This window comes from Muscardinus avellanarius, assembly GCF_963383645.1.
Source record: "Muscardinus avellanarius genome assembly, chromosome: 3".
NCBI lineage: Eukaryota > Metazoa > Chordata > Mammalia > Rodentia > Gliridae > Muscardinus > Muscardinus avellanarius.
The window spans coordinates 45,979,653-45,997,835 of NC_137788.1; the positions used below are offsets into that span (position 1 = coordinate 45,979,653).

The window sequence follows — 18,183 nt, forward strand, 5'->3', positions numbered from 1 at the left end:
ATAAAAGTGCTAATGTCCCCTTTCTGTATATCCCTGAACAAGTCACATCTTCTAACTATCTATGGGGTAAGAAGGCCGAATCAAATGTACCATACATAATTCTTTAGCGGGTATTTGACAATTTGACAATTCTAACAATCCTAGAAAGAAATCAAATTATTTTTCCTGAAATATCTATACTTTTGAAACAAGGGTTGTCTGTCTCCTCTCTTTCTTTTTCTTTTTTTTTTTTTTTTTTTTTGGTAGTATGGTAGGATGGAACCCAGGGGCCTCTCCAAGCTGGACATCCAGACCTATATTTTATTTGGAAACATGGTTTTAGTAAGTTGCTAAGAGCCTCACTAAGCTCCTAAGGCTGGCTTTGAACCTGCAATCCTCCTGTCTCAGTCTCCTAAGTACTGGGATTACAAGCATATGCCACCACACCAACCTTTGAAAATGTTTTAATAAGCCTATATAATTGAAGCTATATAGTTCATGACCCAAGTGTTCATATGGGATCAAAGCCAGCCTCAGCAGTTTAGTGAGGCTCTCTGCAACTTAGTGAGACCATTTTTCCAAATAAAATATAAAAAATAGGTCTGGGGGTGTAGCCCAGAGGTAGAAAGCCTCTGGGTTCCATCCCCAGTACCACATACACACACACACACACACACACACACACACACACACACACACACACACACACACAAAAAAAAAAAAAATATTAGTACTAAATTTTATAAACTTGACATTGTGTGGTAAAAATAATTTATCAGCACTGTCAACTATTGTATTGCTTCTGTTTACCCTATTGTACATGTCTGATATTAAATAGATGGCCAATTTAAAATGAAACTGAACAAGGTAAATCGAGGTCCAGCAAGGTAGTTAGTGGCATCTTATTTTTCTCTTAACATTTTCTTTTTCTTTTTACATTTTTTTTTCAGTACTCGGAATAGAACCCAGGGGCATTTTATGTCAGAGCTACACCCCAGGCCTATTTTTTATTTTGAAACAGGGTCTCGCAAAGTTGCAGAGGGCCTCACTGAGTATCTGAGGCTGTCCGCAGACCCCAGCCCTCCTTTCTCAGCCTCCCAAATATTGGGATTACAACATGCGTGCACCACCATGCCTGGCTCTCTCAACATCTTGTCCTTTTTTGCTATACTCTTTAATATATTTGGATCTAAGTTTATTTGCCATGGATATTTCTATACAGAAATTTGAAATATTTCTCCTTGTGAAATAGCAAAGTTGATGTTTTACTTTTATCCTGACAAGTTGTGAAGAATTTCTAAACAGGACTTTTTTTTCATTCCCTCACAGATGTGGAGGAGAGCCAAAGGGTAAATCCTTTTAAGGGAGCACTAGCTCCTTGTACTGCACGTGTTCTCATCAGACTGCTTGGGATACAGAACACATGTAATGACTTTAATTAAAGCGGGAGAACCCTACTGCACCATTCTCACAGATTATACTCTCATCATGGCATCTCATTTGTTTGCACATCCCAGTAGACTCGGTCCTAGGGGGAAGGGATTGGCTTAACATTTCTGCTCCAGCGCCTAGTCCTCACTCCCACCAGAACAGGAAGGACAGGAATAACCCAGTTGGGAAAAGCAGAAACAGGCTGAGGACATCCCTGATGTGACACACAGAAATCTCAACTAAACTTTCTCCTGCCAATGAAGGTGGCTCTGAGTTCCACAGATGACTGCTACCAGATTAGATTTTTTAAAACTTAATAAAAGAAGCCTGGCATGGTGGTGTACACCTGTAATCCCAATACTTGGGAGGCTAATACTGGAGGATCACAGGTTTGAAGCCAGTCTCAGCAGCTTGGCAAGGCTCTCAGCAACCTAGTGAGACCCTGTTTCCAGGTAAAAGATAAAACAGGGCTGGGGGTATAGCTGAGACGTAGAATGTGCTGGTACAGTCCCCAGCACCACACACATACACACACACACACACACACACACACACACACACACACACACACACACACACAAAAAAAAAAAAAACCACTAATGAAAGATAGTATATACTATACCACTCAAACCAAGTGAAACTGATTTATTTGTACCTTGCCTTGTTCTGAAAAGGATGTGCAACAGTAACTGATATATTCTAAAAGTATCTACACTTTTTCAAGTTCATAAGATTTTAAGTTCAAAGTGAAGCTGGCAGCTGCACAGAGGTACTTTGCATGAATGTCATCCTTGTTCCCCAGCCTTGCTAGGTCACAAGTGCTGCGACCTACCAACGAAGAAAAATGATACAAAGGAGAGTGGTACAAAGCAGGATGCTGAGCGAGAGCAAGAAAGGGTAAATAAAAATACACTGATATCTCACGAAGAAAAATCTCTTCTCTCTAAGTGACATTTTGAGCTTGTAATCCCAGTACTTGGGAGGTTGACACAGGAGGAACACAGGCTCAAGAACCACCTCAGCAAATAGTGAGATTCTCAACCTAGTGAGATCATTTCAAAATAAAACAAAATTGGGCTAGAGTGTAGCTCTATGAGGTAGAATGCCCTAGGTTCAATCCCCAGTACCAAAAAATAAATAGTAATAATAACAACAATAATAATGATATTTTGAGGAGTTCAGTCTTAAGTTGTATTGATCAAACTTTTCATTAAATCAACGCCGGGCGTGGTGGCGCACGCTTGTAATCCCCGCGCTTGGAAGGCAGAGACAGGAGGATCACGCAGGTTCGAAGCCAGCCGCGCGCCCTGGCTTAGGAGACCCTGTTTCCAAATAAAAATGTAAAAATAGGTCTGGGAGTGTAGCCTGGAGGTAGAAGGGCTTCCAGGAACCCCAGTACCACAAAAAAAAAAAAAAAAAAAAAAAAAAAAATCAAATGAAGCCAGTTATATACATATACACCTAAGCAATCTTAACACACCAAATTCTAATACAAGGCAGTGTTCAAATGATACCTTACCTGTATGATGGGAAATGGAAGATAGTTCATGTTGTTAATAAAATACAGAAGGCTGTAACTATAGCCCATGAATGCTCCAGCCAGTAGGAAAAAAAGATGATACTCATTTAAGCAGGTTTGTGCAGCAGGGCTATCTAAGCTGAAGAGGGAAAGTTAAATTATTAATCCAGTAGTCAGGGATACATATCACTGTTTTAAGCTTAATATTTACTGAAGGCAAAATCTGAGTTAATCACTCAAGAAATGTTTCAAATTCTAACAAAATGGCTCATTTTAGATAAGTGTGAGCAAAAGATGAACAAAACCCTTTCCCTGAAGCATTAAGAATCTGACTTGAGTAAGGAATCTGATATGAGTAAGAATGTCTACAATGGTAGTACACAATGTTGCTTACAAGTTGTTAAACTGCACCTGGACTGAGAGGAACTATAAATAAATTACATATGCCTGATAGAGGTGCCATAACTTTGAGCTTTTTTCCATGTTATCTCTTGTAACTGGACATCTCTCAAAAACACCCAGAATGCTATGTCTATAAATTTGCTGCCAAGAAGGCCGGGCGTGGTGGCGCACGCTTGTAATCCCCGCGCTTGGGAGGCAGAGACAGGAGGATCACGCAGGTTCAAAGCCAGCCGCGCGCACTGGCTTAGGAGACCCTGTTTCCAAATAAAAATGTAAAAATAGGTCTGGGAGTGTAGCCGGGAAATAGAAGGGCTTCCAGGAACCCCAGTATCACAAAAAAAAAAAAAAAAAAAAAATTTGCTGCAAGAAATAGAGGATCTCATGGAGCACAAGGCTTTTAAGACAAGGAGCCCCACACCTGTCTGATGTACATCTCTACTCCTACACCCAACAATTTCACAGGCAAGAAAACAGCTCCCAAGTGGTTGTGGAACCTGTTCCTTACATGAGCTGCACCCAGAACTCCTTCTAAAGAGACATTCCTCATGGTTTCCAGCTAACAATCTACAGTTGTTAAGGTCTGAAATATTTAGTTAAATTCAAGAGGATTCCCTGGCAGGCACTAACCCTATCATTTTTATCTCACATCTTTTAATTTTAAGCATAAGATCTCTATTTGGTAAACATCAACCTCTGAAACTCCTTTGTGTTGCCTGAGGAGCTCTAGAATGCAACAAATATCTAGGGATATACAAAGCCAACAAATAATTCAGTGTAAGTTACCCTTCCGTGAAAGAATACAGGGTGGGGGCCTGCCCCACCATCTTTCTCCAGGAGAGTTGGGACTTCTGGTTGTTTTCTGGACTCTAAGTTAAAAGATGATGATGAGAGCCTAGCTTTGCAAAAGACTGACTGAAATCGCCAGTGAGTCCCTTCAAAGCGGCACCAAGCTCTTTGACAACCTGTAGCTGCTCTGTAACTGGCTCCTTCACTAACGAGCGCCGAGCAAGAGGAACTCACGACTCACTCGAGATAAGCAGCTGAGATTTCCTACTCACAACAGTCCTACATTCACAGATGTCCATTTAATGTTTGCTGACAGGATAGTTTTCACTAAAGAAAACTTATATCAGAGGGGAAAAAACCCACCTGATAGTAGCTGAGGACCCAAAGAAAATCAAGTATTTGGTAGTACTCATGTAACATGGTCATAAAGTCAGTGGAAAATAGGAATTTATGATTATTCTGATAATCTTTACTGGAGAAGGAGGTGGCATGTGCTAGAGTATTAACCCCAGGGCTTTGCACATGCGAACCATTAGTTCTACCACTGAGCTATAGTATAGCCACAGTCTTTTTTTTTTTTTTTTTTTTTTTTTGGTACTAGGAATTGAACCAGGGGCATTCTATGTCTAAGCTATATCCCCGCACCTTTTTATTTTTTATTTTGAAAGAGAGTCTTATTAAGTTGCTGAGATTGGCCTTGAACCTGTAATCCTCCTGTCTCATCCTACCAAGTACGAGTACTACAGGCATGCACTACTAGACCTGGCTTCCACAGTTCTTTTTTAATTCTTAAAGTCAGAATATCAAATTGCAACTTAAATCAATGCCATATGTCTAAAAATTATGTAGCTTCAAAAGTATAAAAATACACTATAGAAGGTAGTTACTATTTTAAAATTCTTTCTTTAGATTCATTATTTTCTGTGTGTGTGTGTGTGTGTGTGTGTGTGTGTGTGTGTGTGTGTGTTACTGAGGATGGACTGGAACCTGGAGCATTCTACCTCCAAGCTACACCACCAGCCCTATTTTATTTTTTATTGCAAAACAGGGTCTTACTAAGTTGCTGAGGCTGTCCTCAAACCTGCAATCCTTCTGTTTCAGCCTCCTAAGGACTGAGGATCACAGGCATGCACCACCACACCCAGCTTTGGTTCATGTTTCCCCAGCTACCCTTCCTTCACACATCAACCTATACAGCCTCCTCGAGGAGTATATGTAGACACCCACATGCTTTCTAAATGCCACATGTTCTGTCTGCACAGCTCACTGCTTTCTATTACACACATCTGTGTCCATGTCTCAATCCCCCATTCTTCTCAACTCTCAAGAAGCTTATAGCTTACAGCCTTTAGATCACTCTCAAGAGTTCAACAGCACCTTCCAAATTCTACAAATCTTTTTGAAATTTTGCTGAATTCAATATAAAGATCAAAAACACTTTACACACACACACACACACACACACACACACACACACACACACACACCCCTTCCATACAAGTCTGGAAAGCAAAAACTGGCCATAAATGATTATCCTACATAGGTCACATTTAGCTTAGTGACAAAACAAGGCTCTTCAGAAAGAAAAGATATATTCAGTATTACCTCTCAGTACCAGTGCAGGGAACCACGAGAAAACTGAATCGGCCCTTGGTTATCACTGCTGCACACCACGCCATCAGCATCCCCATTGCAGCATGAATGAATGAGTGCAGGAGCTGCTGCGGGTGAATGATCTTCCCGATCAGTGCCAGCCTGGAGCAGGGCACGGAGGGCACAACTGCAAAGCAAACACACCACTGTGGCTTTAGAGCCGCAGCACATGCAGTAAGAGGACCTATGCTGTGACTGCTCATCCTTGCAAACACTCCAAAGGACAGAAGGAAACCCACAGCTAACGTGAAATACAGAGCAGAAAAACTAATGTTAAAAAAAAGCTCGAGGAAAGAGATAAATCCCAGTACTTGGGAGGCTGAGACAGGAGGACCACAGCTTCATGGCCAGCCTCTGCCTCTGCAACTTAGTGAGATCCTGCTTCAAAATAAAGAGTAAGTGCCGGGGCGTGGTGGCGCACACGTTTGTAATCCCCAGAGGGCCAACTGACTTTTAACACTCTACATATGCCACACCCTCTCATGTCCCTCAGCCTTATGCGCTCTATCTTTTCTCTGAACACTGCTGCCCTTCTTTGTCTACTGAAGCTACTGAAGACAACTCCTTCTTCAAGGAGTGGTGTGAGGATCACCTCCAGGAAGCTCCCATGCTGGGTAAGTTGTGCTCCTGGGTACTCTCTCACTAGGCAATATATTATAAGCAAACATGTCTAATGTTTACTATCTGCTGTTTTTTATCCCCCAGTACTGGGGATGGAACCCAGGGGCACTCTACATCCAAGCTACACGCCCAGCCCTATCTTTTATTCTTTTTTTTTTTTTTTTTTGAAACAGGGTCTCACTAAGTTGTGGAGGGCCTCACTAAGTAGCTGAGGCTGGCCGAGAACGGGATCCTCCTGTCTCAGCCTCCCAAGTACTGGGATTACAAGCGTGCACCACCACACCCAGCTACTGTCTGACTCTTAACTGCAATCCTTTGGAAAAACCTAAAACCACATGGCACATATAACTGCATAAGAAATGCTAGAGGAAGGAATGAAGCAGTGACTAGTCAGGATTTAAGAATGACTAGCTAGAAAGCCTTCATCTGGTATATCTACTTATACGACTATTGCTCAGGCACATGGGAGTATGAAAGAATTTTGTTATAAGCCAAAGAATTCTTTTTTGTGGGTCTGGGGATGGAACCCAGGGGCATTCAACCTCTGAGCTACACCCCCTGCCCTATTTTTTATTCTTTATTTTGAAACAGGGTCTCAGTGAGTTGCAGAGGGCCTCACTAAGTAGCTGAGGCTGGCTGAGAACCCCAGTCTCTGCCTCCCAAATGCTGGGATTACAAGCGTACGCCACCATGCCCAGCTAAGCCAAAGAATTCTGAGTAGGGTTTGAATGGAGAAAAGACTCAACAGCCAGGATTGAGGGATTAGATAAGCAAAAAAAAGTGTATGCATCATATGATCCACAGTTAGGATTTAAACTTTTACACCCTACTTCAAGGAAGTAGTAAAGAACTTGAAAGAAAGAAAGAAAGAAAGAAAGAAAGAAAAAAAGAAAGAAAGATAGATAGATAGATAGATGCTGGGTGTGGTACAGCACGCTTGTCATCCCAGCATGCAGGAGGCTGAGACCGGAGGATCGCAGTTTGTGGACAGCCTCAGCTACTAAGTAAGGCCCTCTGCAACTCAGTGAGATCCGGTTTCAAAATAAAGAATAAAAAACAGGGCAGGGGGTGTAGCTCAGAGGTCAAATGCCCCTGGGTTCCATCCCCAGATCTGCAAAATAAATAAATAAATAAATAATAAAATTTTAAAAAGAGATTTTTTTAAGTATAAGAAAAGCTGGAAATGGTGGCACACACCTGTAATCCCAGTATTGAGAGGCTGAGAAAGGAGGATCATAGATTTGAAGCCAGACTCAGCAATTTAGCAACTTAGTGAGACCCTATTTCCAAATAAGAAATAAACTAACGCCAAGTGTGGTGGCCCATGCTCCTAATCCCAGTACTTAAGAGGCTAAGACAGAAGGATTGAAGATTTGTGGCCAGCTCACACACACCACAGAAATAAACTAGGGCTGGGTGTGTAGCTCAGAAGTAGAATACTCCTGGGCTCAATCCCTAGCATTATCAAAAAAAAAAAAAAAAAGTAAGAAAAAGCTTCTTATTGTCTTAAGTGATAAACTTAGGAAATCTGAAAGAGGCAGGAAGAGAAACTGAGAAAAATAAGTAGCTCTGGAATCTAGCAGGTAATTCTCCCAAAGTAAAATTTACATTTTAAGAGCTTTTTAAAAACCATCTAATTTATAGACTTGTATATTTGGGAAAAGGAAAAAAAAAAAACTTACAAATCACTTGGTCTTGATCTCCTACTGTGTAAGGAATTATTTTTATAATATATTTGCTAAATGTCAGCTTTAATTCCAGCTATTAACTATTAGAAGATCTAAACTTGTTATTTTTTAATGTATTTTGTGGCAAATACATAAAATTTACCATATGAACTATTTTTAAGTGCACAGTTCTGCAGCTTAAGTATGCTCACACTGGTGTACAGCCATCCAACCATCTCTCAATTTTCCATTTTCCCAAGTGAAACTCTACCCATTAAATAATCCCCCTCAAATGGGCATGATGGCACACATCTATAATTCCAGGACTAGGAGGCGGAGCCAGGATGATGATCACAGGTTCAAGGCCAGCCTCAACAGTTTAGACCCTGCTTCAAAAATAAAAAATTAAACAAGACTGGGGGTGTAGCTCAGAGGTAAAATGCCCCTGGACTCAATCTCTAAGACCACCAAAAATAAATAATCTCCTACCTCCCTCAAGTCCCTGGAAACTACTCCTTCCTGTCTCTATAAATGTGACTATCCTAGGTAACTCACATAAGTGGAATCATACAATATTTGTCCTAAAAGATCTACATATATTTTAAAAAAAGAAACTAGCACCAAAATGAACTGTAAGATATGATTCATATACATATCCAAAATGTTGTACAAAATTCAGCCTTTTATACACATTCACATAATAAATGCACTGAGTCTTCCCCTAGTAAAATTCAGATTAAAAAAAATTAACATTGAAAACTCACCTGTATAGAACTCCACATTGGAAATACTTATTATTATTATTACCACTGACAGCAACAGGAGGTAAAAAATTACGTAGGAACTATATAGGTCGTTAAAAGAATCTAAAACACAAGAGAGACAAATTAGTAAAGTTTACTGAGTCTTGTAGTCATGTTCAGTACACAGCAATATAAAAGGGTCTGAACCACAACTATAATTTAACTATAAAAGTTATCTTCTCTTTAAGAATTTAATAGTACACTGCTAAAAAGTCCAATGGAATAACAACTCAAGAACTCCAGTGTGAAGCCGGGCGTGGTGGCTCACGCTTGTAATCCCAGCATTTGGGAGGCTGAGACCTGGAGGATCGCAGTTCGCGGACAGCCTCAGCTATTTAGTGAGGCCTCTGCAACTCAGTGAGACCCGGTTTCAAAATAAAGAAAAAATAGGGCAGGGGGTGTAGCTTGGAAATGCCCCTGGGTTCCATCCCCAGACACGCAAAAAAAAAAAAAAAAAAAAAAAAAAAAAAGAACTCCAGTATGAGTTTGGACTTGGCCCTGAGTTATTTACTTACTTACTTATTTATTTATTTATTTATTTATTTATTTATTTATTTATTGTGGTGGTACTGGGGTTCCTGGAAACCCTTCTATCTCCAGGCTACACTCCCAGACCTATTTTATATTTTATGTGGAAACAGTCTCTTAAGCCAGTGAGGCTGGCTTCGAACCTGCGTGATCCTCCTGTCTCCACCTCCCAAGCGCAAGGATTACAAGAGTGCGCCACCACGCTCAGCAGCTGAGTACTTTAAATGATACTAGAATTTTTTTTCAAATCATGCAGTCATTAACATCAGCCACAAATATTACCATATGCAAACATTTCATCAGATGAAAAGGAAGTATCTTAGTAATATTCAAATAAAGTTTCTTTTTAAAGTGTAAATGGTATTTTTCACATCTTTTTATTTTTGGTACTGAGGATTGAACCCAAGAGTATTCTACCTCTGAGCTAAACTCCCAGCTGGCCTCGAACCTGAACTTCTGTCTCAGCCTCTCAAGTATTAACATTAAAGGCATGCACCACTTTCTTAAAATACAAACAGCAGCTGGGCATGGTGGCACAAGCCTGTAATCCTAGTACTTGAGAGGCTGAGACAGGAAATTTCCAGGTTTGACACCAGCCTCAGTAACATAGCAGGACACCCAGCAACCTAGTGAGACTGTCTCAAAACAAAATATAAAAATGGCTGGAACTGGGCGTGGTGGCGCACGCTTGTAATCCCTGAGCTTGGGAGGCATCACACAGGTTCAAAGCCAGCCTCAGCTACTTAGTGAGGCTCTCAGCAACTTAGTGAGACCCTGTTTCCAAATTTAAAAAAATAGGTCTGGGAGTATAGCCCGGAGGTAGAAAGCCCCTGGGTTCCACCCCCAGTACCACAAAACAAACAAACAACAACAACAAAAAAAAAAAGCAGCTGGGGATATACCTTAGAGATAGAATGCCCCTGGATTCAATCCCCAGTAACACACACATACACACTCATGCAATTAGCCAAGCAAGGGGGTTCATGCCTATAATTCTAGTACTTGGAGGGAGACAGAAGAATCATAGGTTCAAGGGTAGAATCAGCAGCTTAGCAAGACTCTCAGCAATGGAGCAAGACTGCTTCAAAATAAAAAAATAAAAAAATTTTTTTAAAGCCAAGGATGTAGCTTGGAGATAGAACACACACCCCCGGGTTCAATTCCCAGTACTCCTCCAAATGTAATTAGCTCCTCTAGCTAAAATCAAAGTAACATGTAAATTATCTAAGCAAAATGAACAACAACAACAAAAAAATACTGGTGCTAGGCGTGGTGGCGCACACTTGTAATCCCAGCATTCAGGAGGTTGAGACAGGAGGATTGAGGTTCGCAGACAGCCTCAGGTACTTAGTGAGGCCCTTTGCAACTCAGTGAAACCCTGTTTCAAAAGAAAGAATAAAAAATAGGTCTGAAGATGTAGCTCAGAGGTAGAATGTCCCTGGGTTCCATCCCCAGTACTAAAAAAAAAAAAAAAAAAAAAAAAAAGTTGATGATGCCCCTGAAAAATACTAATATGTTCATATTTCATAGTAGTACAACCACCAATATTCCATTCAAAGTTTAAAATAAATGTGTGTTATGCCTGAAAATATGAACAAAAAATAAAAACAAGACATGTTTAGCCAGGCATGATAGCACACACCAATAATCCCAATACTTGGGAGGCTGAAACAGTAGGATCCCAAGTTCAAGACCAGCCTCAGCAACTTAGCAGGAACCTCGGCCATTGAACAAGATCCTGTTGTACGTGTGTGTGGAGGGGAGTACTGGGGATAGCACCCAAGGGCATTCTACCTCTGCACTATACCCCAGCCCTTTTTTATTTTTGAGACAGAGTCTCACCAAGTTGCTGAGAGTCTAGCTATGTTTCTGAGGCTATCTTCAAATCCAGGATCCTCCTGTCTCAGCCTCCAAGATCCTATTTCAAAATAAGAAATAAAACAGGGCTCAGTGTGTAACTCAGAGGTAGAATCCCCCTGGGTATAATCACCAGCACCACACACACACACACAAAGATAGTTTTGTTTCTGTCATCATGCATGAGTCTCTGAAGAATTAATTAATCTCATTACACAATAAAAAGTGGCTTATATTATACAGGGAGCGCCTTAAATGTATCTCAAAGCCAAAGTTTCAATGTGTCAATGAAGGCAGTAATTAAAAATAGATCACTTGAAACATAAAGCAACTTTTATGTTAAAAAGTAGGACTTGTAAGTTTGTTTCCCCCAAATTCAGTATCACTTACCTGACAGCCACTGTATAGGATGAAATAAATCGATGCGGCTGAGGATTATAAATACTGTGGTACAGATGGGTAGAAGCAACACTGACCAAACAATACTTGAAACTATCCTCCAGCCCAAAATCTAAAATTAAACAAATAAAACCCTTCAATCATGAAGTCAGTTAAATTATTTTGTTATGCAAATCCTATCTCATCATACAAGATATTTATGTTCCATCACTAATCCTTATACCCAGATTACAGTCCATGCAATTATTTATAAACCCAAGTGGTTACTACAATAACATTACATGCCACTACAGAACCTTGTAAACTTAGGAACTGGTGCTTGCTTCCATTAGGTCTAGAGCTAAGTGTAACATCAAATATCATACTCTGAGTAGGAAGTAAGATCTTCTGTAAGGTCTTATTTAGTTTTATAGCTATATTTAATACTGTCTCTTTAGGTTCAACTGATAGTAATAGGAATTGTAAAGGTTGTACACACTTTATAAGAACCAGTATATGTGGATTATGATATGTGCTTCTTAATTGGGCAACAAACTACTGCACTGTAGCACTGTTCTGAATTGCCGGTGCCTACCATAAGGAGATACAAGATTTACTGTTGAATAAGCAAATACAAGGAGAGAGACTGCGGGGTCGCATGTATGAAAAAATGGCAACTGGATATATGTTATGGAAGGTGAAACCTGTGTTTACCATAAAGTAGCTGGAAGGAAGATGGATCAGAAGGGACCAGATCCAACCAGAAGATAGCCAGTCCACCACAGCCCAAGACAGAGATGACAGTCAATGTCTGAACAAAGGCAATAGCATTGGGAAAGGAACAAAATGCAATCACTAAGTCTAGAGGACTCAGTGATAACATAGGTAGTATACACACACACACACACACACACACACACACACACACACACACGGTAAACCCCAAAAGATTTCAGCTGAGGATCCAGGAGATGACACACAAAACTGATGCAGGAAGATCCGCATCCATCCCACTGTGGATACTTAGCTCTAATTTGCCACGCTCCTCAGCTCAGTCCCATGGTGGACCAAGAACATATGCTCTGCTCACTACATTCTTCCTAATTCTAAACATGATTCCCAATTCTTTTTTCCTTCCGCCTTGCCCATGTTAGACAAGAGCTCTGCCACTGAGATATATCCCCAGTCTTTCCTTCCCATTTCTTATCCCAAGGAAAGAACCAACAAGTTATTCGTTTTGCGCCTACAGGGCACACTTGCATAAGACTCCTCCCAACTCTGCCCCAATTTCATTTCGGTTATTCCCTCCAGGCCGGCCAGCGTCCACTTCGGACTCAGTGACTCCACTGCTGCCCTGTGCCCGACGACCACTCAGGATGCGTCCACGACACAGCGGCCAGCCCCCAGGCGTTCCCCTACCCACGCCACCCTCCTAGGGGCCGCTTTACACGCGGCCCGCCAGCCCGCCGCCCGCCCGCCGCGCCCACTCACGCGCCACAGGATGTCCCGCGACCCGCCCGCGCAGGGCCCGCTCAGAGCCGCGGCCATGGGGATGGCCGCCCCCACTCGAAGCAGCGCCGGAGGCCGTGTGCCCGCCCGCCACCGCAGTTCAAAGGCACGAAGGCCCCGGGAGGACCCCGGCGGGGGTGCCTCAGATGCTGCCTGAGCAGAGCCCCGCGCGAGCCCCCACCCGGCCCGGCCCGGCCTCGTCTGCACAGACTCAACGGGCCAGAACTGCCCCGTATTCACGACGCCCAAAGGAGGCTGTGGCTCCCGGAGCCGCCTTCCGGGGCCCAAAAGTTCCCTCCGAAGCAGGGCTAGGCGGGGCGCCTGGGCCGGGAGGCGGCGGCGCTGCATGCTGGGAACTGTGGTTTCTTGGCACCAAAGGGGCGGAGCGTTGCATTCTGGTACTCAGGGTTCCAAAGTACAGCATGCTGGGAGAAGTCTTCCCCGAGATGCCGTGAGGCATGCTGGGAATCGTAGTCTTGTAAAGCTGACAATAGCCCCAGTATTAATTGATCGGATTTCTGCAGTTAAAAAGATCTGGCAAAATGATTTGCCCTCATTTCTCCCGATACGTCATCAATCGCCTAAAATGGAGTCAGAGGATGCCGTGGCCCCCTCCACAAACAGGGACTCAGGAACAATGGAAATCTATTTTTTTTTTTGGTGGTGCTGGGGAGGAACCCAGAGGCTTTCTACCTTCAGGCTATACTCCCAGACCTATTTTCTATTAAGAAAGGTGTATTTGGTTTCATAAAATCTGGTTTCTAGTTTCAGTAATGTCTCTTGCTAAATGGAATATCCCGACCTCTGAGCCTCCATTTCTTCATCTGTAAAATAAGGATAAAAAACCTAGCATACTGACAGTGCTGTGAGAATGTAAAAATATGCTATATAATATCATTGATTTCTGCCAGTAAGGAAAAAAAAAGCTTTTCACCAACTCGTCTCCTTAACGAAGTCTTCTCTAATTTCTTCCGGTCTTACTGAGATTCCTGGTTTAATACCCTAACACCTTTGTATACTCAATTGTACGCCATAGTCAACATTCAGTGATCCACAAAGGCAGACTCAAGTAATTTACTGACACTGAAGAAACTCATAAGTTGATGAGAGAAACTGAGCTCACACATAAGCTCCTTCCAATCCTTGCTAGTAATAGCTTTCTGTGTTGCTTTAAGATTGTATTCACTTCCAAAACCATATAATATCAGCCATGTACGAAGCACTACAAGACAAACTGGGATTACAACTGGTTAATGAGGTTTATTTTATCTGGTGGTGGAAAAATTCTAATGAATCAGTCTAAATGAGTGTCCAGCCGGGCGTGGTGGCGCACACTTGTAAGTAATCACCGCACTTGGGAGGCAGAGACAGGAGGATCGCAGGTTCGAAGCCAGCCTTGCTTAAGAGACCCTGTTTCCAAATAAAATATAAAATAGGTCTGGGAGTGTAGCCCGGAAGTAGAAGGGTCCCATCCCCAGTACCACCAAATAAATAAATAAATAAATAAATAAATAAATAAATAAATAAATGTGTGTCTATAAACATGACTTGGACTACTTGAAATCAAGAATTTGTTTAATTCCCATACTAGAGCTCCCAGTTGTCTACCTCACTATCTAGTCTCCCTTCTGCAACTCCCCGGCCACTGGAGATTGTACCCAGGGGCACTCTACCACTGAGCTAGTCCTCTAACCCTTTTTTGTTTTTGAGTTGCATAAACTCAACCCCAACTTGTGATTCTCCTATCTCCGACTTCCAGTCACTGGTATTACAGGTGTGTACTACCATGCCCAGCCTGAATCCTCTTCTTAAACTCTCACTCTCTTGCCCAACAACATACATGGATACGGGAATTACTTTTTGTTATCAAATTGCTCTAATGCTAGCCGGGTGTGGTGGTGCACACTTGTAATCCCCGCTCTTAGAAGGCTGAGACAGGAGGATTGAGCAGGTTCGAAGCCAGCCTCAGCTACTTAGTAAGGCTCTCAGCAACTTAGTGAGACCCTGTTTCCAAATAAAATATAGGTCTGGAAGTATAGTCCAGAGATAGAAAGCCTCTGGGTTCCACTCCCAGTACCACAAAACAAACAAACAAACAAACAAACAAACAAAAACAACAAATTGCTCTAATGCTTAAAAATTGCCCCCTAATAGCCGGTCATGGTGGCGCACATTTCTAATCCCAACGCTTGGGAGGCAGAGACAGGAGGATCACACAGGTTCGAAGCCAGCCGCTCTGGCTTAAGAGACCCTGTTTCCAAATAAAAATATAAAATAGGTCTGGGAGTGTAGCCGGAGGTAGAAGGGCTTCTAGGAACCCCAGTACCACAAAAAAGAAAAGTCCTTAAGAACTTTTGCTTTTGTGTATCACCTCATTCACTGACCCTAGCCACATGTACTAAGCAATGAATATGGGCCAGGCAGAGTGCTGGGCTCTGTGGGGTCACACTGGAGCACAATTCTGCTGTCAGGACCTTCCTGTCTAGTACTCAAAGCCCCATTTTTCAGACATCCACTCTCTTTAGCCACACTGTCAACCAATGCGTCCCGCAGAACAGGTCATCAGTTCTTAGTGTACATGTAATTCAAGGGAAAGAAATGAAGGCAGGAAGTATAGGTCTAAGAAACAAAAGCTGATTTGGTTATAAACCAGTTGGCACCCCCATGCCTCTGCTTAAGGTGGACTCTGCATCTTCAAAATCCATGTCTTCCATGAAGCTATTCCTGTTAAATCCCTCCTTCTTCTAAAAAGCCTGGAATTCTACCAGTCACTGGATACGCTCTGCCTTCAGTAGCTTAGTAGAGAAAGAGCAGACAGTGGAGCCAGAGAGTCCTGGCTTCAGATACCCCATTACTTTCCCGCCTCTTTCTTCAGAAATGCTGATATCTTGCAAGCCTTAGGGCTGCTAGTAGTTCCATCTACTTGGATCTCAGGGTCTGTAGGGATATCTTGTCACCAAATTTTGTTGTAGATGTCAACTGGTGTGTTGGTTGCTCTGTTTTCATGAAGGAATTCAAAGAGTTACAAAAACTGTGCAAGAGTTGCTGCCATGTTGCCAAAATCATTTATCTTAACTCTTTTCTTTTCTTTTTGCAGTGCTTCAGGTTGAACCCAGCCTGTACATGCAGGCCTGCTCTGCCACTGAAACATATCCCCAATCCTTTTTTAAGATTTTATTTTGAGCTGGGTGTGGTGATGCAGGTTTATAATCCCAGTACTTGGGAGGCTGAGACAGGAGAATCCAGGTTTGCAGCCAACTTCAGCTACTCAGTGAGGCCCTTTGCAACTCAGTGAGACACTGTTGCAAAATACAGAATTTAAAAAATGGGGCTGGGGATGTAGCTTGGTGGTAGAATGCCCCTGGGTTCAATCACCAGTATCACAAAGAAAAAAAAAATATTTTGAGAGCTGGGCATGGTGACATATGCTTGAGACCCTGTTTCCAAATAAAATATAAAAAGAAATAACTCTGAGAGTATATCCCAGAGGTAGAAAGCCCCTAGGTTCCATGTCTAGTAACACACACACACGCACGCACGCACGCACGCACGCACGCGCGCGCACGCACAATTAAAATTTAAAAATAAGGTTAGGGTGGGGTGTGGTGGTGCATACTTTAATTTCAGCATTTGGAGACTGAAACAGGAGCATCACAGTTTGTGAAAGGCCTCAGCTACTTAGGCCCTTTGCAACTCAGTGAAACCCTGCTTTAAAATAAAGAATTAAAAACAGGACTTGGAGGCTAGGCGTGGTGGCACATGCTTATAAACCCAGTACTTGGGAGCCTGAGACAGGAGGATTGAGCAAGTTCAAAGCCAGCCTCAGCTACTTAGTGAGGCTCTCAGCAACTTAGTGAGACCCTGCTTCCAAATAAACTAGAAAATAGGTCTGGGAGTATAGCCTGAAGGTAGAAAGCCTCTGGGTTCCTCCCCAGCACCATAAAAAAAAAAAACAGGGCTTGATGTGTAGCTCAGAGGTAGAATGCCCCTGGGTTCTATCCCCAGTACCGCAAAAATGAATGAATGAATGAATGAATAAATAAATAAATAGATGAATAAATAAATAAGGCTGGGGTTAAAGCTCGGAGGTAGAATGCTCCTGGGCTCAATACCGACTACCAGAAAATAAATAAATAAAATAAATTTTTATTTTATCTTGCAAGGTTGCCCAGGCTGGCCTGGAACTTGGGATCTTCCTTCTTAAGCCTCCTGAGTTGCTGGGATTACAGGCACATGTCAACTCACCAGGCTCTCTCAATCTTTTATGAGGCCAACCAATGAAACAATGAAATCAAACTGACAATGGACAAATCACCATCCATTAACTTTTTTTTTTTTTTTTTTTTTTTTTGGTGGTACTGGGGTTCCTGGAAGCCCTTCTACCTCCGGGCTACACTCCCAGACCTATTTTATATTTTTGAAACAGGGTCTCTTACACCAGCACGGCTGGCTTCGAACCTGCGCGATCCTCCTGTCTCCGCCTCCCAAGCGCGGGGATTATAAGCGTGCACCACCACGCCCGGCTCCATTAACTTTTCTAAAAATGAGGGATCCAAGATGTAGTAGCTATCTATCTAAAACCCATTCTCCATTCTCCTTTCCTTCCCTACTTTTTGTGTGTGTGTGTGTGCGTGTGTGTGTGTGTGTGTGTGTGTGTGTGTGTGTGTGTGTTACTAGGATGGAACCCAGGGGCATTCTACCTCTACCTCCAGCCCTATTTTTTTTCTTTATTTTGAAACAGAGTCTCACTGAGTTGCAAAGGATATCACTAAGTAGCTAAGGGTGACAGCAAAACATGATCCTCCTGTCTCAGCCTCCCAAACGCTGGGATTACAAGTCTGTGCCACCAGGCCCAGCAGCTCCTTTTCCTCCCTACTAACAGTACTCTAGTTTATTCTTGGTGGCAGTATACCCTATAGAAGAGCACTACCATCCTTCCTCAGCCCACTAGGGGTAACCATGGGATACACTTCCTACCAATACAATTCAAGAAAACACTGGATGGAGCCAGTTAAGAGGCAGACAGTAGCCAGACATGGTGGCACATGCT

At 42.4% G+C, this 18,183-nt stretch overlaps 1 protein-coding gene across 2 annotated transcripts in view; it reads right to left on the reverse strand.

The window, feature by feature from the left end:
* The window catches only part of NDC1 (NDC1 transmembrane nucleoporin), a gene marked incomplete at both ends in the record, with an annotated part of 53,854 nt that extends 40,373 nt beyond the window's left edge, over positions 1 to 13,481 (reverse strand). Inside the window, 5 exons of one of the 2 annotated variants that reach the window (XM_080692474.1) lie at positions 2,930 to 3,068; positions 5,723 to 5,897; positions 8,823 to 8,924; positions 11,637 to 11,757; positions 13,116 to 13,481. In XM_080692474.1, the coding sequence (XP_080548600.1) occupies positions 2,930 to 3,068; positions 5,723 to 5,897; positions 8,823 to 8,924; positions 11,637 to 11,757; positions 13,116 to 13,481 (903 nt within the window). The remainder of the gene's footprint in view (positions 1 to 2,929; positions 3,069 to 5,722; positions 5,898 to 8,822; positions 8,925 to 11,636; positions 11,758 to 13,115) is intronic. The other variant, XM_080692475.1, reaches the window with a different exon arrangement.
* Between the last annotated feature and the right edge of the window lie 4,702 nt (positions 13,482 to 18,183).